Source organism: Mixophyes fleayi, chromosome 10 (genome assembly GCF_038048845.1).
Source record: "Mixophyes fleayi isolate aMixFle1 chromosome 10, aMixFle1.hap1, whole genome shotgun sequence".
Taxonomy (NCBI): domain Eukaryota; kingdom Metazoa; phylum Chordata; class Amphibia; order Anura; family Limnodynastidae; genus Mixophyes; species Mixophyes fleayi.
This window is the reverse complement of record NC_134411.1, coordinates 97,253,146-97,279,686: the sequence shown is the minus strand read 5'-3', so window position 1 is coordinate 97,279,686 and position 26,541 is coordinate 97,253,146. Positions and strand designations below refer to the sequence as shown.

Here is a 26,541-nt window from a genome sequence, read left to right as displayed (position 1 = left end):
ACACTGGTACACCCTCACACCTATCCTGCTACTACCAATACTACTTACACTGGTACACCCTCACACCTATCCTGCTACTACCAATACTACTTACACTGGTACACCCTCACACCTATCCTGCCCCCACCAATACTACTTACACTGGTACACCCTCACACCTATCCTGCTACTACCAATACTACTTACACTGGTACACCCTCACACCTATCCTGCCCCCACCAATACTACTTACACTGGTACACCCTCACACCTATCCTGCTACTACCAATACTACTTACACTGGTACACCCTCACACCTATCCTGCTACTACCAATACTACTTACACTGGTACACCCTCACACCTATCCTGCCCCCACCAATACTACTTACACTGGTACACCCTCACACCTATCCTGCTACTACCAATACTACTTACACTGGTACACCCTCACACCTATCCTGCTACTACCAATACTACATACACTGGTACACCCTCACACCTATCCTGCCCCCACCAATACTACTTACACTGGTACACCCTCACACCTATCCTGCTACTACCAATACTACTTACCCTGGTACACCTTAATAACTACAATACTTATACCTATTCTACTTGCAATCTCCAATCTGAGCACCACTCGCTACTATTGTCTCAGCTGTGTCCTTTAACAATAAAGAATAAAAATAGCACAATAATGTTAAAAGTGCAGACAATTCCTTATATAGATAAGGTATATCCTTTTAACAGAATATGCTACAACACCTGTGTAATTAATTACATAATTATTTCTGATGAGTACATTCCATGAGGATTGTGTTTAGACAGATGTCAATCTGTTCCAAACCAATCTGTTAAATGGTTTGAGAATTGGGTTTTAATGTATATTTTAAAAATGTGCAGCAATTAACTGATAGAAAAGACCAACGCGATTCGATTCACTGCTTTATCCCCAATGTACGGACTATTTACCAACCATCAATGTAAATCAGGAAGCTTAATAAACTGTGCTGAAAAATAGCCAGATTTGCTGAAACCATTTAATTTAGACAAAACATGTTTGTAATCAAACGCGTCAGTAAAATGTTTATTTGTAAAATAGATCCATCACTGATATTCAGTGGCGGCAGTACCAATATACCGCCATCCAGATCTCTAAGAAAAATATGCTGGTAACAACAAAACATGCAATTATACGAACAGAGTTCCCTTTAAGGCGAGTGATCCCTAAAAGCATTAAATCATCTACTGTGCAGGGTTGCACCAAACAGCAGATTCTTAAAGAAGTCCTTCAGGATACAGTTATCATTGGATGAGGATTTTAACATTTTAATTCCATGATTGATCAAATTGAAACTACATGGACAGTGAGGCTATGTAAATGTGGGGATCATTCAAAAATAGACAAAAGCGCTCTAGTTAGTTGGTCAAAACATGTGTTGATGAAATTGTGTTTAGAAACAATTGCATTTATTTTTCCTTTAAAAGTATAGCCGGCATTTAAAAAAAAAAAAAATGCCATCAATCATATTCAAACGCAGATTGTTTCAACTTGAAGCTTAAATGCATTTCACCAAAAAATGTAACTCAAGGAATAATTTGCACAAAATTATAAGTGCTTTAGCTAATTGGTCAAAAATGTGTTTATAAAATTCCAATTCAAGCTTTAGAAACAATTGCATTTATTTTTCCTTTAAGTAAAAGTATAGGCGGCAGTTAAAAATAAGAAATCCCATCAATCATATTGAAACGCAGATTGCTTCAACTTGAATTGTAAATGCCTTTCCCTAAAATATGTAACTCAAGGGATAATTTGCAGAAATTTATAAGTGCACCTGTAGTTTTTTTTACAAGAGAGACAGACACTTTGTTCTTTGTGTCGAAAGGTGCCCATATACACTGTCATGATTATAGCCCATTAGGATTTAGACCTAATCAGGATCTATCAGATGTCGATCAGGATGGAGGTAGATGTGAACGAACGATGACAGCCTATGACCGCATATGTGATAATCGTCCGTTTATGTTTATGGTGCCTGAGAATAAATATATTTCACTTTCAATTTATGTATTAGTCTCTGTTTGTCTCTAACTAAGGAAAAAAAGAAGACAAAAATGATGGTGAATTTTAATAATAAACACAAACTTCACAATGGGAAAAAAGACCAGCAATAAAAACTCTAAAAAGAAAAATGAAAAATTATTTTAAATGCACAATATTATGTAGATTGGTAGAAAATATACTTTTTAAAGAATTAAGTTTATAATACTATTGTTACCAGATCTAAAAAAATATTTTATGCAAAATTGAATAAAATATCATAATTGATAATATTGTCAAGTTAAGGTTACTTTTTGTTAACTAATATTTGGAAAATATGTTTTGCTTCTAATTTGAAGCAATTTTAACACTTGTAGAATTTAGCAATGTCTCCTAGATGACACTATTTTATACTTATTTAATAGCAAAAAAAAAATAATATATCATGAAAATAAACTATGTTGCTTCCTGACCAATATCCAGCATTAAGAGTTTAATCTGATTGAAGTTTTTTTTTTATTTTACAAGTTATTTTTCTGCATAACTCGTGATATTTATTTAGAATTTCCAAATCTCTTTACTTAAGTAATACAAGGAGAGATAGATACAATGAAGTTTCACTACATTAATATAAATTGTATACTAATTTGCCCCCAAAGCCTATATACGTTGTAAACCTGGAGATCTTCTACACAGCTGCTTATTGCTAAACAGTGTCGTGTCCAGAAGGGGACAATCTGTGCCTCTAATTGCTGTCACTGAAGCCGAGATTCATTATGTGACTTTCCCATTAAAATGTGAGCATTAATTTATATAATGAAATATCACCCACTGCAGTGTTCATTAGCCATGCCCTACTGTATACTGAACATTGTTAGCTACCTAGAAACTGTAGTTAATTTCGCTAATGGATATTTCCCTACTTAGTGTTTGGTATGAAATTTATACTGTAACATTACCTCTTAAACTTTTAAAGAAATTTAAATTCAATCAATTATTCCCAGCAAAAGTTTGGGATGTCATTAAGCCAGAAATCGCAAGGGCTGCATTGTTACAAGTTGAAAAAAAAAAAAAGTTAAAATTTAAATAAAAAAAACCCAAAAAACAGTTTTGGGAAAAAGCCGAAATAAATTAACTAAACAGAGTTTGATAACATGATCTGTCTGCCTGGGACAGAGGGTACTATAAAGTTGAACCCAACTAATAAGCAAACTTTGCTTTTTCCACAGATAACAAAAGAAAATTACTTTAATTGCAGAAAGCATAAAAGCACTGCTAAATTAAATAGGTTTTACTGTATATTTTTTATCACTTATCCTTATATAAGCCGAAATCTATTTACAGTCTCTACGTATTTAAGCTATAAAACTTGGAACCCCCATAGGGGTGATGGATATGGCCTTAAACAGTATAGAATGTTGTGTATCCATTATAACCAGGGAAAGAATAGTAGGAAATGTACAGGTTACAGATCTTCAACACGGTTACATAGTCCTACTGTTTTCAGGACTGTATAAAATGTTGTGGAACTTATGTTTCGATTGATTACAGTAATTAGATTCCTTTTTAAGGACCAGTCATCTACCATAATACTGCATTGCTCCCACCATAGCAAGTAATGCACTATTATTCTAATTACAACCATTGCAAGGGACATTTGGTGATCTCACCTCTAGTGAATGGTGCCTTTTTGAAGAATTAGCACCCGGGCAAGCACAGATTATTCAGCTCCATCCCTCCCAACATTGAGACATGCAAAAAAGGGACAAAATGAGCTCTGCCCAAAACCAACCAAGGATTCAACAAAATGACAACTTTTGGATGAAACTTCAACCATTTTGAGCAAGTCTCCCCCTTTTCTGGTCTGTGTTTCCGAACTGTCCTGCTGAAATTCGGGACAGTTGGGGGGTATGCAGCTCTGCCTTTCCAGCACTGTTAGACCTCACCTAAGCTCCTGTATTCCTCTGAACAATCTAGTAAAAGAGAAGGCAGTGTCCTGTCAATATAGAAGAACCAGCAGTGTCAATCATTCTGGTACTGCTGGCTTGGGGGCTGAACTAAGTCTTTTGTCCTGCGTACAGGATGGGAGATTAAATCTAATGTCAAGGTTTTTTATATTAAATGTATTCTTCCAAAATTGGCATCCATTGCAGAGTGAGCAAATTTTGAGCAGAATATTGAGCAATCCTTGGCAGCTAGAGGTTTGTCTCTGCAGTTTTAATGATCCCCCTGATTACAGGCCTCGTCCACCGTGTGCTGCAAAGTTCTGTAGCTGCATAATGATGCTTCGAAACAGCAAAGATCACAACAGATACTCAACTGGTTCACCAATGCCCCGTGTGTCTGTAGAATCTACAACATTGCACATATATAAGTGCTCTTTGCCTGACAAATTCCGCTCTTACCCCTTACCCTAGTGGTAGTTATCTTACCAATACAGGATTCCGACAACAGGGCGGTAGACACTACATTGCCGATGGGTGTTATAGCAACATGCATATTACTTCCCTATAATTCTCTCCACTGATACACGTTGTTTTACTGTGTTGACACTAAGAAGTTGCAAAGGGTGGAATGTACAGGCTGCAAAAACATCATGTCAGAAGGATATCCTAGACGTCTAAAAAATTAAAGATGGGAGCCATCGGTTCATACGGTAGTTTTCACACACATACCGCTTTTGGGAATCACCCTCTTAAAAATCACTCTGCTCTTACATTTATTTTGTGACAGTGCGGTTGAAGATACGCATAGTGCAAAGGGTAAAAACATCACTACGAATGCCTGCCATCATAGGACCACCTGTTTTATCAATTGAAGTGCCTGGGTGGTACAAAAAACGCCTTGCTGAAAGCATATGATGATACCTTATTACCGGAATACCTTGGGCACAAGGAGAATGGGGCTCTGAGGCCAAGTGTCTATATCAATCCCTGTACAATTTTCTATTGTCCCTTCGTGAAGTATATCTTCCTTCCTCCATTCATGTCAATAGAAGCTTCTAACTACCAGTTATACAGACTCCTCTTTTTTACTTATCTTTTTCAAGGATTCCGTCATAAAACTGCAATTTAGATACTTGTTGGGAGTAGTACGTGTTAAAGCTACTTTTCTAAGACATCACCACAATCCTCACTCATATGTAGAACATCTGATGGAGACAGGACTTTGGACTAAAGCTCCGGGAATTCAGGACAAACTTAAGGTACCCAACTGTTAGGCTGCTCAGAAAAGTCTTAAGTCAAAAATCTCCTAAGATCTGCATAACGGTAGATCTTAGCTTAGGAGATATTGTGAAATCCATCTTTTAAGTCCAATCTAAAATGCATGGTATATTTTAAAGCAAATATATTAAAAAAGCTCTTTACTCTTTACTAAACACTATCCTCAGTCTACTCAGCTTAGGTTTATAAAAAAATAAATTTGAAGTCCATATTCCCTAATTCTTTGGACCATACTTGTGGGGTGTTCCCATTTGAAAAAGACAAACACATCATTGGTTGGTTACAACACACATCTAGTTCATTACTACCTTCTGCAGCCTAGAATGTCCTGCTAACTCCAAGTGTCTCCTAGCCAATTAAACAGTGATTCCCTGATAATGCCAGGGGATGCCTCAATGCCATTAGACTCTTGTGAGTCAGCAAAGGAAGAAGTTATACCGTCAAATGGAAAGACTGTAGGTGATTAATGCCACAGCCCAGTAAAGATCTAATCAAAACTGATTGGATTGTTAATGGGCATGTCTGTATTGGATGCAACTTAATCTCCCACATGAATGGCCAAAGAACAGAGAGATTCTCTCGCTCGGAAATTGTCGGACGCAGACAATGCAGAGACCCTGAGCAGGGTGAAGTGATATTATGTTGCTTTAGAACAAAGTATATAACATGTATAAATGTAGGAGGGGCTGGGTGACTTTTTACAGAACATAGTGATGGGTAAAACCCTATATCACACAACGCCACGTAAAACCAGAACCAAATTCTCCTCCTGGGTCCTTACCTGTGTGTATCCTCAAATGTACCTTTAGGTGATGGGATGTCCTAAAGGTTTTTCCACAGTAAGGGCAGTCCTTCACAGCTGAGCCAAGGTTTCTATCCCTCATCATAGCTTGCTGCTGTGCTCCCATACACCGTCCAGTGTCGTCCCCCATATCTGTAACACAGAGACGATCACTTCTAACATCACTTCAGCCGGAAGCTGTTCAGATATAGCAGGGAGAGCATCACTAATACGCCTGTCTCTTTCATTTCTTCTCTCAATTCTTCTGATTATGATTCGTGGGGATAATTTCATCTTTTTAATCATTATTTTAAAGCAGCATATGGTATCTTAATAGTGTAGGGCTATATAGGAGAGACAGCTGCGGAGGCAGATGCCTGCAATTTATTTCTACAAGTCAAAACACCCAAAAGTTAGAAGTTAGAACAGGTCCAGTGTGCAATCAGGTAACACTCGTTTTACGTTACATAATTTGTGATCAATGAGATCCTTGGATCTACTTGGCTTGAGATCACTTATTCATTTTAGGGGTGCTTAGAACGGCAGTCTGGCAACAAAGTTCTAAATCACTGAAAGCTGAGACATTTGTGAATCACTCCCAGATCTTACTATGAAACGCACCCAACATTGGGAACACCAACAAAGCAACATAGAGCATTCGTCGTACATGAGCAAGTTGTGTTTCATTAGTGCTTAAAAACCATGATTACATGAGATTACAGCTTTCTTATAGAACCGATTAATGTCATTGTTATTTTTTAAATTCATATAAATATCTATTTTTAAACTTTTTTTTAACTTTTCTACTTGTTTAACCGTTTAATATTTGCCAACTGACTATTCTTAATCCCAGTGGGCAAGTGATGAATTATTAGTTAGGCACGTCCTTAGATATAAGCAAGTAATTGAATTTAGTTGCAGTCACCAATTACTTAAATTCAATTAAAGCAGCAATCACACATAGAATACTTTTTTTGTGTTTCCTTTAAATAGCAAGCCAAGTGTCTTCTAGCCTTTTTTATTTTTCTTAGCTATCCTTTAGCAAATCATTTTCTCCGTTTCGAAAACTCTCTGGTTGGAAAACTAAAGTGGCTGCCAGGGTGGAGGAGGATATCACAGTGCAATCAAAGCTCAGATGGGCATTCCAAAGCCTCTCTGCTTAGTATGACGTGCCATGTGACAGTGGTTGCCATGGTAGTCATTTATCATTAATAGCAGGCTAAGAAAACAACAAGGGAAATGGTAAATACCACATTCTTTGTAAAGCCTGCCACAGTGATTTATGATAAAAAAAAAAAAAATAACACCACACCTGATTGTTTTTTCATGGGTTTTTCAAAATACTGTAAAGGGTATTAGCCATCGTGCAATATCAATTTGGAAACCGATAGCTATTTTCCTGAAAAACAGTGAGAAAGCACTGGGAATGTTTGGTGGAGGACACACATCTAGCACTACCTGTGCTGTGTTTTTCTTTTACGGATAGCTATGCAACATGAAAAGGTTTTTTAAAAAAAAAGAGTCATGTGACACAGGTGGGCTGGGACTTCTACTAAACAGTCTCTGCTGACAGCACACAGTGGAAGCAGCCATTTTGTAGCCTGAACCATAATTCGTGATAATACAACCAACTCACGTGACGTTGCTGATGTACTACAACACCAACATCCTGAGTCATGACCAATATTCACGATTCAATGGTTCCAAGCGAACGGATAGGCTGCATATTATTTTATATAAGTGCAAAATGGCTGTCTCCATTATGTGTCAGTGATAATTAGACAAGAGAAGCAACAGTAAAAGAGGGTGTACTAAGTTTTTACCAAGCATAATACATACAAGTGATACCAACACAAAGTAATTATGAAGTTTTTGTAATGCAATTGCAAAGTTGTATTTTATTGAATGCAACATATTAAAGAATTCTAGTTTCCTTTATTCGAGTTCCCACTTTCAGGTACATTTTTAAAAGAGCAGCTGCCTTTACTTTATCGGTAGCTGGTGATTCGTTGGTGTGTAAAGCGTATTTGGCATTAAATTAATATAAATAAATACATGCATACGTCTGCTCCATAGCCGGTATTGATCAATAATAGCTTTCGAACGCTAGCAGTTTAATTAATGCTAGCACGGAAACATTACTTCATTGAATTGCCTCAGCCATATGTGTTGGGAACGAATTCTATTGTTATCTTATCAATATTTACACAGCTGCTAAATTAACTAGGACTTGTTTAAGGAAAAAGAAAAAATCTTTCATGCAAGGATGGTGAAAAGCATTCCCTGCCGCAAGAAAGCTCCTACGTGACAGCCGCAGAAACCATATAGACTGTAAAAATTTATAAATAGATAGGTGTGGTTTCTGTTTACGGATTTAAAGATGTCCACGAACATATATTTTTTTGTTTAAATTCACATCCTCCAATAGGATTATTATCAAATATGATATTAAGTATTTCTGCACCCTTTACTTGAAAATAAGGTATTATATGAACAGCTTCTCTGCAGCACTTACTAATAACTGTATAGCATAGAAATACAACATTGTTGCAGCAAAGTAAAACCAATATTCTTGACTTGCTGCCAGGTTCTCTTGTAGTGAAGTGGTGGGATGCAGGAGCTCGGACCACCATGGCTTTGCGAGACTTCACCTACAGCCCCCAATGGCTGCTGCCGATCAGACTTATTCTCTGCTCAATATGGGGAGGTCAAGCAGCACATCAGAGGATGAGGGGAGAGTGCAGTGTGCTCTGCCCTCCACGGGGAGAAGAGTAAGTGAAAGTAAAGGAGGTCTGATAAACATGTGGGGATGTCTGATGAGCACAAGGGCGGAGGTCTGATGGAAAAAATGGGGGAGGTCTGATGGGCACAAGGGCGGAGGTCTGATGGGCATGTATGGGGAGGTCTGACATATGAGGGGAGGTCTGATGAGCACAAGGGCGGAGGTCTGATGGACATATGGGGGGAGGTCTGATGGGCACAAGGGCGGAGGTCTGATGGACATATGAGGGGAGGTTTGATCAGGACAAGGGCAGAGCTCTGATGGGCATGTATGGGGAGGTCTGACATATGAGGGGAGGTCTGATGAGCACAAGGGCGGAGGTCTGATGGATATATGGGGGAGGTCTGATGGGCACAAGGGCGGAGGTCTGATGGGCATGTATGGGGAGGTATGATGGACAAATGAGGAGAGGTCTGATGAACATAAGGGCTGAGGTCTGATGGACATATGGGGGGAGGTCTGATGAGCACAAGGGCGGAGGTCTGATGGACATATGGGGGGAGGTCTGATGAACATTTGGGGGTGGTCTGATGAACACAAGGGTGGAGGTCTGATGGACATATGGGGGAGGTCTGATGGGTATGTGGGGGGGAGTCTGACGGGCATGTGGTAGGAGGTCTGACGGGCTTGTGGTGGGAGGTTTGATGGGCATGTGGGGGAGGTCTATGGACATATGGGGGGAGGTCTGATGAGCACAAGGGCGGAGGTCTGATGGACATATGGGGGGAGGTCTGATGAACATTTGGGGGTGGTCTGATGAACACAAGGGTGGAGGTCTGATGGGCATATGCGGGAGGTTTGGGAGACATATGGGGGAGGTCTGATGAGCACAAGGGCGGAGGTCTGATGGACATATGGGGGAAGTTTGGGGAACATGTGTCTGGAGGACAATATAAGGAGGTCTGAATGGCAGGTCTGGGTCATGGGGATATGTCTGATGGGAATGTGTGATGGTCTATGGGGCTTGTGGGTGAGATCTGATGAGATCTGAGAGTCATGAGTTCTGAAAGCCATTTGCGGGAGTAAATGTGGGATCGCATGGCTTGTAGGGGTCTGAGTGCATGTGGGGCTAACTTGGAACAAGAGGTAGATCTCAGTGGCATGTGACGTAATTTTGGGGTACGTGGGTGTGCCGTGGTCATTTTCAGGCTATTTTTCATTCTTCAAATTAAGGGTTTATATAGCCCATATGAAGGATGGAGGGCCAGACACAGAGCCCTTGAAGTAGATCAGGTCATCCATCACATTACTATCTATTATATACAGGTCAGTGAAGAAACCTTTAACACACAAGCTGCCTGTTTAAGGAAAACTTAAATATGAGCTTATTTTAATACCAGAAAAATTAATAACAATTATTTGCAAATCATCATATTATTAATTGAAGGATATGAACAACAATTTTGTGTGGATTTCCCCTTTATGTTCATTTGAGCCTTTCAGAACTGGCAATTTAAAAAGTCAGTTTAAAAATTCCTTGAAAATACTGAAGGATTCAAATGTTGTCATCCGTGGAATATTTGTAAAAAGAAAACACTCACGAAGTAATAAAGGTAATTGAAGTACTTGGGCTGATTTCAAAATACTTCGAAATTAGTGAAGGAATTAAATTTAATCTTCTGTTGGTTTTTTTTAACTTTTCATCTAAAAATACCAGTGCCATTTTAGAAGTTAATTTTTATGTAGAACTAAAACTTTGGAATTTTTAAAAACAGTAAGGGTTATTTACAACTGGTGACGCTCTCATTAGCGCTTATATATATAGCGCCACTAATTCCGCAGCGAACGCACTCACATTAGTCCCTGCCCCAACAATCTAAATTCCCTAACATACATACACACAGACTAGGGTCAATTTGATAGCAGCCAATTAACCTACCAGCATGTTTTTGGATTGTGGGAGAAAACTGGAGCTCCCGGGGAAAACCCACACAAAAACACGGGGAGAACATACAAACTCATGAACTCATGACCCCAGCGCTGTGAGTCAGAAGTGCTAAACACTGAGCCACCGTGCTGCCCTCTTTATATAACCCACAAGTAGAGGGTGTTGGGAGGACCTGATGTTCTAAAATTTAGTGGAATAGTCACAATGAGGAACCTTACTATGCAGTAAAAGATATTTAAATAAGTCAGCAATGATCATCTTTCTTCCTGCCACAGTCACCCACCACCCCTGAAATCTCCCTCACTGTCAATAACACCACAATTTCCTCAGTCTCCCAAGCCCGCTGCCTTGGTGTCACACTTGTCTCTGCCCTCTGCTTTATTCCTCACATCCAGACTCTCACCCAGTCCTGTCGACTCCATCTTAAAAACATTGCCAGAGTACGCCCTTCTCTTACTCAGCATGCTACCAAAACTCTTATCCATTCTCTCATCATCTCCTGTCTTAACTACTGCAACCTCCTGCTATCTGGCATTACTGAACCCATATATCCACACTTCAGTCCATCCTAAATGTTGCTGCAAGACTGGTTTTTCTCTCTCACCGCATCACATCTGCTGCACCACTTTGCAAATCCCTACACAGGCTCCCTATGTCCTCCAGAATCCAATTCAAATTGCTCACCCTTACCTACAAAACCCTCAACACCACCAACCCTTCATACATCTCAAATCTCATATCAAAATACTCTCCCTCCCGCCCTCTTAGATCTACCTCTGACCTGCACCTTGACTCGTCTCTGATAACCACCTCTCACTCGCACCTACAAGACTTCTCCCGTGCTGCTCCTCACTTATGGAATTCCCTACCACGCCCAATCAGATTCTCCCACAGCCTTCAAATCTTTAGATGCCTCTCTGAAAACCCATCTCTTTATTAGAGCTTACCTTATCTCCGAGGTACTACTCACACTAATACACAATCACAGTTGACCCAATCTCCACTCTGAGCCACACTCGCTCCTCTGGTTTCAGCTGTGCCCTCTTCCACTTAGAATGTAAGCTCTCTAATGAGCAGGGTCCTCCATACCCTTTGTTTTCATGTCTGCATTTATTCTGTCTGCCTTATATGTCCCTGTTTAACGTATGTCCCTGTTGTAGATTTGTAAAGCGCACTCGGGCGCCTTACAAATCTACAAAAAACAGTAATAATAATGGTGGAGTACAGATGAAGATAAAAGCCATGCAATGTGACCACAAACTTATACTAACTGGCAGAGTCCTCCACCATACCACATCGGATGCACAGATGGTCTCTGACCATGCACAATGTGAGTGTCCATATATCTATGCGCTGACACTTAAAATCAGGCACAATTGCACACATTTAGATGTGCAGTGCAGAGTACATCTTGCACCAGTAATTGACCCCCAATATTTTTTGCAAATTAGTACCTTTAGAAATTGTTTTGACTGTTACTGTCAGTCAAATCGCTTCAGTGAATATTTAAAAGTGAAGGGGCCTGTGTATGGAGGCAAATATGGATGAAAGAATGGAGTAGTTTGACTCTTACCTTGATATTTGCCTCCTCTTGGTCGCTTGACAAGGCTCTGTGCCAGTGGGTGTGGCAGGGCCAGGGGAGACAGGACGGAGTTACATGGTAATAATCATTAGCAAGCAGCATTTAGGTCGCTCCTCTCCCTCCTCCATGCTCTAAGATCGTCTGCCCCCTAATAGGTCTGCTCTATTTTTATAGCAGAGCTGCGTTGTATGTAATAACCAAACGTTAACTATGGTGACGCTCATCTCTGAAAACGGAGAATATTAATACATCAAGCCCAAGATTTCTGGTGAGCGCAATTTATTGTGATAGAAACCGCTTTGTTCCCATTCATAGTGGAACCACCAGGGGAGGGCTGGAAAATTTTGGCCTGGGGGGCAAGATTCGATTCTGCAGCCTATTTTAAAGGTAAAAAATGCAGGTGCCCCAGTGACCCAGCCCAAGGTAGCCCACTATGAGACCGACCCAGGGGGGCGGACGCCCCCCTGCCCCCCAGCCCAGCCTGCCCATGGGCTCCACCTACGTTGGTTCCAAGGGCAGTGTAGAAACGGTTCATGCCTATTGAACAATACGCACACTGCCTAAAACATTACTTCAGCTTTATTACTTCTGTTCTTTAAATAAGTTTAAGCCTTATAATATGGAGACCATTGGCAGTCACACTTTTAAAGACCCCTTTTTAGTATAATGAAGCCATGAAGAGAGACGATGTAGACTTAATATGAAGCCTGTGATGGATTCTGGTGTTTTCCGTCAACATTTTTTCGTGATAGGGTAATAAATTCCAATATGCTGCTAACGAGGAAATACCGCTTCCTAATCAAATGTTATGTTACCCAAAGTGAATAAAACTAAACCCAGCCATTGTCATTTGTAGCAGATCCGCGCTCTTTCCATATTCCCGTGAAGAAAGCTGAATATATGTTCAGTCTTTATGCTAAATACTATGACAAAAAAAGATGTCGATGATCATCACTTTGGCGCACGTGCGGCCCATGGGCCACTAGATGGACAGCCCCACTCAAATTATTCATTCTTTTATGCAAATGCACTAGAAGTCATGCTTGCATAAAACCTTAGACAGCAGATGGCAATCTGTTTAAACCGATTGTTACTATCTTTAATGCAACTCTCTTTTAAAACGACTTAACCACTTCAGGGCTAGGAAGCATAGATCTGCATTAAGGGAATGTGAACCGGTCAACGAGGCTATAGATCTGTGAATACGACTAAACCTCTGAGACATCGCTTCTCTGTAGGGAAAAAAAAATGTTTACATAGATCCAATTTGCAGTAATAAAACTGCATAAATATGGCATAAACATTTTAAATCTGCCTTTGACATGGTTTACAAATAGATACAACAGAAAGAGCAGCCCATAATGGCATCATGTAAGTGATTTTAGAATTGTTTACGAAATGGGCTTGTTAAAAGTTTAACTTGTTCGCTCCTATAGCAGGAAAACCGACTGCAACAAACTTGTTCAAAGTTCTAAAGTTGTCGTTTTTTTCACTATTCTGTAACATTGTGATGGATTATGAACCAATGTATTTAAAAACTAAAAACATTGAAGCTTTTGATTATATCTAGTTTAAATTTAAATTTTGAGACATAAAAGGGAATAGTCAAACAGCTAGTAGATGTAAGGTGGAGGGTTGATAGCAAAGTAAAATGCCTTTCCCCATTCTTGGTATTTTTGTTTTCTATTTTTGAACATTAATCCATGTAGATATGGTAATGACATAGATAGGCAATTGAGCATGCTTATTAGAAATCAACAAAGGCACAAGGCTTTCCATGGAGGTACGTGGGTGGTCACTAAAGATGCAGCCTTTAAGATATTCTGAACTATAAGCCTCTTATAAGAGAATGTTTTTCGTCTGATGCTCGTGAATACAGACCCTCGTTGTCTCTTGTACAATAGAAAGCTGCGTGTCTCCATTTTTCTCACTTAAAAGAGGAGGGGACAGCACTGACGTTAATGTCTGTGACACCGCTTAGCAGTTTTATCACTGTGTAACTTTAAGCAGTTTGCACTGTAAACGCATTTTAATAAATGGAGGTTCAATTCAGCATGAGGTCCCGTAGGAGCCTTGTGGGATGTTTGGTACTTAAAACATTGCTGATTTTTCTCCTACCCCTTAGAGGTGTAAGTCTAGTACGAACCCTGGCGCTGAATTACAATCCCTCCTATGCAATCACTGAGTAAAACTAAGCGACTGCCTTTCTCAACTGTTGTGTTTACAGTTCTTTGTTGTCACTTATCTTTTACTTGTTCCATAAAACTCTAAACACAGTAGATGACATTGCACATAGTTAGAAATCTACACTACGTAGCAACCAATCAAATATTTGCTTTCATTGTCTAACTTGCACTAGATAGATTAAAACTACTTGTTGATTGGTCGCTACGGTTTCAGTGCAAATTTGCACCTTTGAGCGCTATAACATAATGATAACTGATACGACAGCTTAAAGTTTTACCATTGCGTCACTAGAATTTATTTTCACTTATCCCATCCCTTGAATCACTGTTCCCTTAATTAATTCCCTCCAGTTCCCTTGTGCCAACAGAGGATCTCAGACTTAAGGGTGCCCATACGTGGCAGAATTGAGCGACAGGGTCGTCACCACATTGATAGCCAATTTGCATGAGATCAGGTTATTCGGTAATCGGGCAAAGTCTTTCAGATATATTCAGGCTTATGACAGCTGTCTTCAAAGTAAATATTCCATGATGCCCAATTTAGACCATTATTGCATATCTGGGTCTTTTTGGGACCACATTCGCTGCAACATTGAGCTACTGGTCTCCTATTGGCTGCCATATCACAATGTGTTGGGCAAGATTAAAGATTGCAGACTGACTATGGAAAACACCAAGTGTAGCGCCATTTAAATTATATCACTGTAGGTTTGGAACGTTATGATCGTGCCTCAATCATTGACTTTATTATATTGTAGAAAATTAATTAATTCGTCAGTTTCACTTTATTAATTAGAAAACTAACAGACTACATGGCATTTATGATTTAAATAATAATAATATTAATAATAATATATACACAAGGGTACGGTTAACCACCTATGCATACTGCAGACAAGTAAATGGTTTAAGAACAAATAAAATGAATATATAAATATATTTAAACACAGACATAGAACAAAAAAATAAACAAGAAATGAGGCCACATGGAATACAGTAAACATTTACATTTATGGTTTAAGCTATATATAACCATTACCTCTGCATTATGTGCAGGCAAGTAAATAAAATATCTCTGTATCTCCATATATATATTTTAGCAAGAAGAGATTGCAATTTCAACAGCCGTGAATCTATAAAAACAAATTACTTGCGTTATACCGCTGGAAAAAGTCAATGATTAATTTCAAGTATTGAATTTATTTCAATATATTTCATTAACTTCGCCAGAAAAAAAAGAAAAAAACATGCAGCTCTTTTTGCTAAAAAGCAAATATTAAATTAAAGAAACACCCTCTAAAAACAAAAACCCTCAGAACTTCATTGTAACTTGTCTGAAATATCCATGTGAACGAACGGCATTCTGTGAAGGATGTTTTCTCAGGTCTTAGTTCCATTCGATTACAAATAAGTTGCTAGTAGCAGAGAGACAGGAAATCTGCACTTAGTGGGACAGACTAAACCCTAATCCTCCCTTTATTTCTCAACCTGCACTTTTCTACATTGAAAGTAAAGAGTGCGTACAATACAGTCTCAGAATTCTTTTTGTGCGTCTGTATGTTATTCCGTCCGCGTCTCCAACTGTGGGGCGGAGAATAGAGGTTTTGTCAACTTTCTAAGGTTCTAAAAGTGGGTACATCAAATGGTTTTTCTGTTTTTGTAAGACTGTGCAACATACACAACCACTTCCTTCATATACTGAATATTTATTTATAAAGTATATAGCTAGATACCATGGCCCTTGAATGATGTAGAGAAGTGAGGCAATGGGATGATGGTTGTAAGATTTTGCAGGGTACTGGATGTAAACAGGTGTCATGATCTAAAACAGACCCGAAAATCACACTCTATATTTAAAATATTAAAGTTATGAATTATAGTCAGACCCACAAACATTTATAATACCAGTGGAAATGTATTACAGCGTTTTAAAAATACATTCCACGGGCTTGTAACTGCTTATAAACTGAAATATTGGACAGCAAAAGCAAGAATAGAGGGGTCTACTTATGCATAAGTAAACATATATATATATATATATATATATATATATATATATATATATATATATATACACAAACACACTGTATGTACATTGTTGGATCATTTTTCTGCAACAATCAAGCCTTTTTGTTCTTATACTAACCATATAAGGTCATGTTAACCAGCATGGATTGGCAGAAAATATGTTTAAGGGAAAGGGCTATTTTAAGTAAAAATAAAGCAGAAGGAAATGGCTAATCAGAATCAAGCACCACTGTTTTCTCGCTGGTGATTATAAGTGATGATGCCAAAAAATCTGCGTGGCAGCAAAAATGTCAGAAAAAAAAAAAATACAAAAAATAAATAAAATAAAAAAAAACCGAGTCCACTTGTGACAACAGGCCGGGAGTCTGCAAGCCCTTGACACTGAGCAGGAGGGTAACGCAGCATCGTAACTGCTCTTAAATACCCACTAATAGGTTGACTAGGGGAGGGGCTGGGTCTACAGATTAAATTACAAGGCAGGTGTCTGTGTCTTGTAAGATGCCTACATTGAGTAATGACTAACGAGGAAAAACCAACAAGACACAGAGATGGGCTGTAATTGGACGTGTAACCGCTGTGACCGAGTCTTCTGGCGGGGAAGAGGTTAAAGTGCCGACAGTCAAAGCTGAGAATGTTGTCCGCTGCGTGTGTGACTTTACAGAACTCCTGTTACATATCGCTCATGTTTTGCGTTGTAATATCGTGGGCTGGATTTATAATCTGCCGCAGTTGGCCTGTGTCTAGGGACAGCAGAGAACGAGAGGCATCTAATTCCCAACACAACACGTACGGCACTTTCTTTTATTTCCCCGAACTACGAAATTTAAAGATGGGGAGGTTGAGAAGGATCACCTGATGTGTATCCGACCAAAGCGACGTTACGTCAGATTAACCGGCTCAGAGGAAATTTAACTGGGGATGTGGCATGTGAATGACCCGAGGAAGGGATGGGTTGGGCATGTTCTATTCTAGTATTTGTGCAAGGACTGGCAAAGTGACAAAGGTATTATGCCCACAGGCTCCATTGCTGCAAACCTGACCCTGGTACCATGTATATACAGTATATATCTATACTATGTCACTTGTTTTACTTGTATCACATGACTCATTGTGAGAGTGTCCGGGATGGAATGTAGAACTTTTAGTGCAGGTACAACACACCTGGATATGAGGAGTCACCTGATAGTATCTTTGCTTCATATTGAGTATTATAAGGACTAATGTACCCAAGGATATTGGAAGTCACCTCTGACCTGTATATAAGCCTGTACTTGTCCTTTTATACAGTCCAGGGCTCCTGGGTGTATATATACATTTTCACACCAATTAAGACATTGTCTCCAGATTGTTCTGTTTGAAAATATGAAATGCAGGTAACGCTAAGCACCTCTATTCTTTTCTTCTCTGTAAGTTTAAAATATTGTAACTGAAGTCGGTGTAAATATGTTTTTGTTTATGTGAATAAATTGATTTGGTGATTAATTTGTTAAGAAAGTTATATAATGATATTATATTGTCTGATTCTATCACAAACTAAGTGATTTCACATCAAAGTGATGGAATCAGGGGGCGTGCAATGAAATTACCAATGCACCATAACAAAAATTTGGCTGAGGCCACATGCCGCCACCCTCTCACCCCACAGAGGATGTTGCACACCCTGCGACAGCTATGGTTCAGCCAATGGATGGAATGGCGCTGCCAGGAGAACTTGCTGGGGATTATGTGCATATTAAATATTATTACACTGCGCCGATTGTGCGCGCCGGGTCCTCTTCGGTGGAGGCCAGATTTCATCGGGGGTTCTTACAACATGGAGGAAGGGGGTTAAAGGAGGGTGATCCCACTAATTAAGTAGGGAGGTAGTGGGTAACTCATTCTGAACAATCCTTTTGAACAGTAGAATTGTGCTCTTAAGGGACCATTCCCATGTATTTAGGGCATACAAACAGACAGTGAATTCTAACCCCCTAGAAATTTTGCTTTAAAAATATGTCACGTCATGTCATGTCTAAGTGCATGACATCATTATTACACCGCTGCTTCGGTCTACATCAGAGTTCTCCATCTGATGCCACCTGCTCAGCAATACAATATATTATTATACTTCCTCTAGGTTCCTCTGAGTCAAGTAAAACATTGTAATTGTTTTTGCAAAACAGACCGTTGCCCAGTGTTAAATTTTGAGACATACATGGATTGCATTATAATCAGCACCTGGTAGCAATATATGGAACCAGCACCTGATTCGGGCTTAATATTTGGGAACTGCCTTTATGTGTATTGGCACATTGGAAAAAGAAAAAAGATCAAACAAAGAACGCATACAACACTGTAAGCAGAAAGAGCAACTTGCAATAATTATGATAAATGTCTTAACGCACCCACTACAAGACATGGCAGCTTGAATTACACAAAGACATTATTTTTTTATAGGAATGTTCCGGAACTCAAAACCTTATTATATGGTCAAAAGGTTCTAATTTTTTTATAGTTTTCAGACCTCAAAGGTGCATGAATAAACATAGCTGATGGGTCTCCCGTGAAAACCAGGAACGGCGCTGTTGTAAGGGGCGCAGCGTAGATAAACGGTTGGGTAATTTTTCAGCAGCAATTGCCGACAACCAGGTATATAAACAAACTGTCACATTAGGGTCTTTAATGGACTGAAATTCCTTGTAAAGTTACTTTTTACCTTAATCAGAATAACCCTGCTGTGCTGGAACCACGTCTGCAGGTGAAGATCGCGCAGGAGAGATCGCATTCCCTGCACCTTGTAATATCTTTCATCTGAAAATTGGCAGACGCATTCCCAGAAGAGGCTTGGCCTGTGTGTCTCTCTTTAACCAGCCGAGTGATCCCAGCTTTTAATATAGCTGTACCAATTATTGTAAAAGTCATCGAGACCCTTATAACCACAAATATTGACAGTTTATTGCTCAACGCTTTCATGACATTTGAAGGTCACATTATACATAATACATACTCTTTTATAAAAGTGTCTGGGACACAGATACATGATCAGCAATTACTTCTGCTATTTGTGCTGTATTGATTTTGATCTTATTCAAAGCCAAGGAAGAAAAAGTAGCGTATAAAAAACGGCAGATTTACATAGTAACAAAACAGATTCCTAACAATAATACCTGCAACACAGTATGATAACATCAGCAGTAATGTAAGGAAAAAAAATGTAGGGTTTTTATCTATTTAAAAGATTTAGTTTATTCTTAGGGTGTGTCATCCGAAAATATTTTAAATTGCTTTTTAGCTAAGAAAAATAAACGATTGTTTAATTGATTGCCGTACTCTTCTGTGGGTGCTCTAGCTGTTAAAGTCTACCGTCCACATGAAACAGACTACAATGGAAATTGTATCATGTCCACTCGTACCTAACCTCACTGTGATTGTCAATTACCAATCAGGAAGGAGGAGAATGTGGGGGGCATTGTGTGCAAGGCACGATAATGCCTGTACATTATACCCCCATATACTATGATTAGATGTAGACATACAAATACAGATATATACTGTACGTATTCTTATTATCTGGAATGCATGGGGATTTCCAGATAAGGGCTTTTTCCATAATTTCAAACCCCATGCCTAAAATATACTAAATTACATTTAAAAATGACCTGTCTCTCCCCACACTGTCCCCTTTAACTCATTAAAATGTTTAGCAGTGCTGCCAACAGGATTTTGTCTGCATGGATGACTGTACATGCCCACTCTGGCCTCCCTCCTTAGCGAAGTGGGCAGGACAGTAACCTTGATGATGTCATGTGCAAAGAATTGCGTCACTTTGACCGCTGCCTCTAGCGACACAATAACGCCACGCCCCCTTCCGCACTAGCCATGTGACCTCCCCTCTGAGATCTCCCGGCAGAAAGTTGACAGCTATGTGTAAGACTTTATCACCAGAACGCAACCACGAATTCCTTTTGCTTCCCTTCTGGCTTTCGGAACATTAAGGATGACGGGGTTCCAGACTAGAACCTACCAACAAATAACACACACACATATATACAGTATATATATTGAATAATTCATTAACTTCTTTTTGTGCTTTACCACACGGTGGATACACACAGAAAATAAATTTGCGTCTGATGTTTATTACTTCACTCGTCTACTTTCCAACAACACATATGTGGTCCATAAAATAAATATTCTGATGAATTTATTATTGGATGCTGAGGTTTTTATCTATTCGGGGCATAAAATACACAATCTGTTAAAAAGGAAGCATATTTTTCTCGCCTCTTACTGTATTTTTTTAACTGGTAATTGTACGTACATATTTCTATTTTATTGTCTAAATCCTTTTTCTCCAAATTGAGTCGTTAACACACCAGCAGAAAAAAAAAGGAGAAAAGCAAAACAGAAAATTACCTTTTTATGTACATGGCGAATAATATTTCTTCTGTTTTACATCCAGTCTCGGCTGTGTGTTCTGATTTTTCGACATTTTGTTTGTGCTGATTAAAGGCGTCTAAATCTAATTCAGACCCTATAGAGAGGAACCAGGCTTCTGCCCCTCCACAGCAAAGATTCTTATCATCATACTTGTGTAGTGTCGCTTCCAATCCATCTACTCAGCGCAGTGACATTGGGACACCACATCTCATAGACGCGTCTAACGTTTTGACGGTGTAGCAATTATATTTCATCGGCAGATGGGTCCTGTCATTCTGAGGTTACTATGCCACTCCTTGTACAAAGCCACCCGCTAGTGTTATCAGAAGTACTCAAACAACACGGTATCGGGACCCGTCCAATCAGATAAGTATAAGGTAGGACGGATTTCTCAAGGTTAAACGTATCATAGATTGAAAGGATCTGGTGAGGTGTATCTGCATGGTATAAGTATCTCTTTGCTCTCTATGGTAGTATTAGAAAGTCAGCTTTGGGAACAAGAGACTGATAAACTCAACTCAGAGAGCCAGTGTTTTGTACAGTTTGTAAATTCATTGCTTGAGCACCTGCGCTAAATCTGTAGCGACATGGTAGCGCAGTGGTTAGTATTGCTCTATCACGGAGCTGGGATTTTGGATTCGATCCCTAACCAAGGTGCTGTTGCTGTGGAGTTTGTATGTTCTCCCTATGTTTAGTTGGGTTTCCTCCTGGTTCTCTGGTTTTCCCCAACAGACCAAAGCCACACCAGAAGGTTAATTGGCTTCGGAGTAAACTGGCTCTGGTGTTTGTGTTTCTGTGGTAGGGTATTTGATTGTAAGCTCCACTGGGGCAAGGACTGATGCCTGAATGCAATTATCTGATCGTACAGAGCTGCGTAATATGTTGGTTCTATATAAATTTAATACAATGATATGAGAAATATTAATAAAAGTGCACTGGTAATGGCCATGGAAACCATATTGGTAGCTTTCAAACATTGGATAACTTGTTGACAATTGGAAAAGGAGAATACAACCCAAAACTGCCTGGCAACATATATCACAATGCGGCAAAAGAGATTGTCTCAGGGTAGGATGTTCACCGATAACGTAATTACTAAATTGGCCATTCAATATTTATCACCATGACATCACAAAGCCAACCAGCAGCGGCCTGAAATTCTCTTTACTGAGACAAAGTCCAGCAGATCAACTAAACCAAAGTTCACAATGTGCATTACCCTACCCTCAAACTGGAACTTAGTGCGTGTCCAACCAATGTAGACAGGTATGTAATGATCAGGCATTGTATTTGAAAAGTCTATTCGATAAGGCTTAGGCAAATATATCACTTTCACAAGGGTGGAAAACACCTCTAACATGATATTTTAGTTATAGTAGAATTGTTTCCAAAAAAACCTTTCCTGGCTGGACCCGTTTCTTGGTAATCTGATAGAAAACAATTTTGTCTATCCAAGCCATGACCTTGGTTCTCAAAAACGTCAGCACCTCTGACCTACAGCGCTAAGAGGGGGGAGGAGCCCTGGCCTGTAAGTAGTGTGGGAGGAGCCACCAACCTTTGGCAGCTATGGAAGGGGCCACAAGAAGATGCTCCAGTGGGGCCCGAAATTCCTCTTGGCGGCCCTGTTGACATAACACTAAGTTCTATCTTGGAGTCCTTGCTTGACACCACCCTGCCCTTGTAAACCAGGTTTGCAGCACCGTAAATTGCCATTATAAATTAAGAAACTATTGAAAAGATAATCTCACTCATCCTCAAACAGGACATAGTGCGTCAATGCTTCATTTTATCCTTAAACTGACAAGAAGCCAAGGCCGATGCACCAACAACATCAACAAAAAAATAAAATAGCTTAATTCCTGTTATTGGTATCCTGCTTTTGTGTTAACAGGTGCACCAGCTTCAAAACTACTTCTAAAGAGTTTTGCAGAATGACAGTAGTTCAGCGATCAGACCCGGACTAGTGCTGCTAAGACATCTTCAAGAAAAAAAAATGTTTTTAAAGTATATTAGTATTATCCCGTTCACATTCACTTTTACAAAACCCTGATCTATTTTTATTTCATTGCATTTTTAATAAACACGCCACCTGGAGGAGAGAAGGGACTAACGACAGGGGAACAAAGGAATTAGGGGGGGCTGTCGGAGATCCTGAATGCCAGACCCCAGATAAGTAACCTTTGGGAACCAGGTTTAATAAGTAACATACACTTGTCTGAAATGCTAATAAATGTCAAAATTTTGTTAAATTATCGGATCTGTTGCCTGTAATCGGCAACTGCTCTTTAATACACTAATCATCTCTACCTCTGGTAGCTGCCACAAGTCTTACCTTTTGGGTCGTTGTGATAAATTATCACTGAAAATTAATTCATGTTTCCAGTTTAAAATAAGAATTTTTTCCATGTCCTATTGTGATGTCCGTCAGCTGTTTTGTGACTTTCTCTTGGGGTAGTGAACTTATCTGGTCTATATTTATTGTATATTCACAATAATTTCTTCTCTAAAAAATATTTAACAGGTGTCAGGCACCAGTTTTTCATTATTTTTGTGCTCATTTTAAGATCAAGCCTTTTCTGCCTATTTCACTCTATTTAAAATGATTAAAGGTTGTCTCCTGAGTGGAAACATTGTCTCGCTCTGTGCCATACATTATACAGATGACCCAATCCCAATTATGTTCTTTAAAAAGAGGGAGCCCTTTACTACTAAGATATAAAGCCCCCCTCCGCCAGCCTCGGGCTCCCACTCCGTCAGACAACTATGAAACAAGCTAAGTACGTAATCTCCTGTGAACGAAACACATTACTGGAGGGGTAAATGGGGTCTGCACACACTAAGAGTCCTCACAATTCAAAAGACCGGAACCTGCTCTCTTCCTACCTATATATCAGGTCTTTATTCGGTCAAAATAACTTTTGTTTCCTAGAGATTTCTGTTAACGTGATGCAGCTCACTATGTCTATTGACTTATTCCTCTCCTATTATTGTGATGCTTAACAAGCGATTAGTTTAATTAGTTTTCTGTCTTACTGTACATGCCGAGCTGTATAGGAAATAAGGTTACTGTACAAAGAGCAATGTTTTACTCGTGTAGTTATTGACACTGTTCTAAATTAGACAATAAGCAACTGGAAATATCCACTCACTCACTTTATTTATCTACTTAATATCTATCTATCTGCCCCATATATCTCTATCTCTCTTATATCTATCTAGCTCATATCTACATCATATCTACTCTGCTATTGCATATCTCTCTATCTCATATCTCTCTATCTCATATGTATCTATCGCATATCTATCAGATATCTATCTATCTAGCAGCTATCTATTGCATATCTATCTACCTCATATCTCTCTGTCTCATTTATCTATCAATTGCATATCTATTTATCTATCAATCGCATATCTAACTCATATCTCTCTACCTCAAATCTATCTACGTATCTACCTAATCTCTATCAACCTCATATCGGGTGATAGTCAGCATATCAAAGCTGACTACCCCGCCAAGACTTACCCCGACGTCTTGACACCGAAGGGCTCCTTCCCGACCAGGCTCCAGGAGGACTGATGTCTTAACCGTCTGGAAGCAATCGCGATGAATGAAGAAGCCGGCGCAACTTGATGACATCACTGGCACCCGCAACTCTGTTATCGGTGCTGTTAAGGGGGCAATGTAAGTATGTACAATGCTTTGTAAAGTACATTGCCTGCATACTTACATTGCCCCCTTAACAGCACCGATAACAGCGTCGCAGTCACCAGTCACATCATCAAGTTGTGCCGGCTTCTTCATTCATCGCGATTGCTTCCAGTCGGTTGGCACATCAGTCATCCTGGAGCCTGGTCGGGAAGGAGCCCTTCGGTGTCAAGACGTTGGGGTAAGTCTTGTCGGAATAATGAGCATTATTATTCTGTACCCCACCCCTCCTATCGATCTATGTAATATCTATCTATCTCATATCTACCTAATATCTACCTCATATCTATCTATTTATCACATATTTATACCATGTCTATCTCCTTTCTATCCATCTATTTATTCATACAATCCAGCCTGGCATAGAGCATGAAGGGTGTCCTGGGCGACATGATCTCTTTCATGCTGCTAAAGAAACGCCATGGAATGACATCAGGGAGCCTAGTGACCGGTTATCTGTAATCTACAGACAGAGTATTGGGCCCTGTGTAGAAGGAGCCGATCTGGAGCCACTGAATATGCCGCCACGTGGTGACACCTCCTGTCTGACTCCTGCTGCCAACCGTAAGGTGTTACTGAGCGGTTCCTGCACCACATACAGGAACGCAGACTGCACATTTCATTCAGGGAACATTACTGTATGCACTGGTTAGACACGGACATCTAGCCGAGTGTCAGCTCTTAGTAATCAACGTCTGACCTAAGTTCCACTGTGTTTAACATCAATGTAATAAACCATATTTAGGGACGAAGCTGGGACAATCCTATATAATGTTTTCTCGGCCCATAGCTGTGACCCTCATTTCTTTTCGGACACTAGAAGCAATAAAATAGTTTTGGTATTTCTTGCTCCAATTCCTGACAATTCAGATGCAATGAGAGTCTGAATTCTACTAAAATAAGCAATCTTATTAATGTTCTGAGATGGAAAAACGTAGGACTGTCCAGTGAAAATAGGGACACATGGGCCTCTAACCTTAGTACATAATATATTTTTTGGGGGCAATAGGTGCTACGGTACTACAAAAATTTGGTCTATAGCCTGAAAGATTGTGCAGGATGCAATTATAAATTATTATTACACACAGGGGTGAAACATGGCATAGCTGCCTCTCCCACTGGCCCCTGATGGTCACACCCCCAGCAGTGGTGGTAGCTCCGCCCCTAACTACACATTAACACATATTTCAAGTTGATTTCCTGCTCTAAAGTAAAAATGCAATAAATGTTTTATGTGATTTCTGGTCAATATATATATATATATATATATATATATATATATATATATATATATTTGGGCAGGGTGCATCACTGGATGGGCAGATCCCATGCCTGCCTCACAATCTCCTCCTGCCACAGATCACTCTGGTACAAGTATATTAAGTTTGGTCTCCAATGTCAGAATTTTACAGCTTTGTGTTTGATTGTTAATGAGGACGCAGATGACTAACAAAAAAAACAAACAGCTGCAATTAAAAACATTGGTGGACTGATGAGTGGAATTGTGCAAAAAACAAAACACTTCTGTACTCTCTGATATTATGTTTGATATATTCATATTGTAAATGTGGGCTAAAAATGGACATTCCATATTTAATATATAAAATCACTTATGTCAGTGTTTCTGACTCTTTACTTAACATTTCACAAAATACTTGTTTAAAAATATTTTAATAAACAATGCCTAAAACAAGAAGAAAGGAAAAGAAAAACACTTATCATCCCCCCCAAAAATCTTTATTATACAATTTCCCATCTATTAAACATAAAAGAGACATAGACGTAAATGTATCAATCTGCAGTCTTGTAAAAACAGTGATTTGACAAGACCACAGATTAATACATTTACCCCAATGTCTTTGTTTAGCCCTAGTACAGCAGTCTCTTTTATTATACAAAGTTTTAGATTATTTCTCTTTACAG

The 26,541-nt window shown here is 39.3% G+C and overlaps 1 protein-coding gene across 6 annotated transcripts in view; it reads right to left on the bottom strand.

The window, feature by feature from the left end:
• The window catches only part of ZNF536 (zinc finger protein 536), a 403,907-nt gene that overhangs the window by 152,287 nt on the left and 225,079 nt on the right, over nt 1–26,541 (bottom strand). For 5 of the 6 annotated variants that reach the window (XM_075189234.1, XM_075189233.1, XM_075189235.1 and 2 more), the window contains exon 6: nt 6,028–6,180. The exons of the other annotated variant lie outside the window; for it this stretch is intronic. In XM_075189234.1, the coding sequence (XP_075045335.1) occupies nt 6,028–6,180 (153 nt within the window). The remainder of the gene's footprint in view (nt 1–6,027; nt 6,181–26,541) is intronic. 6 annotated transcript variants of the gene reach the window in all.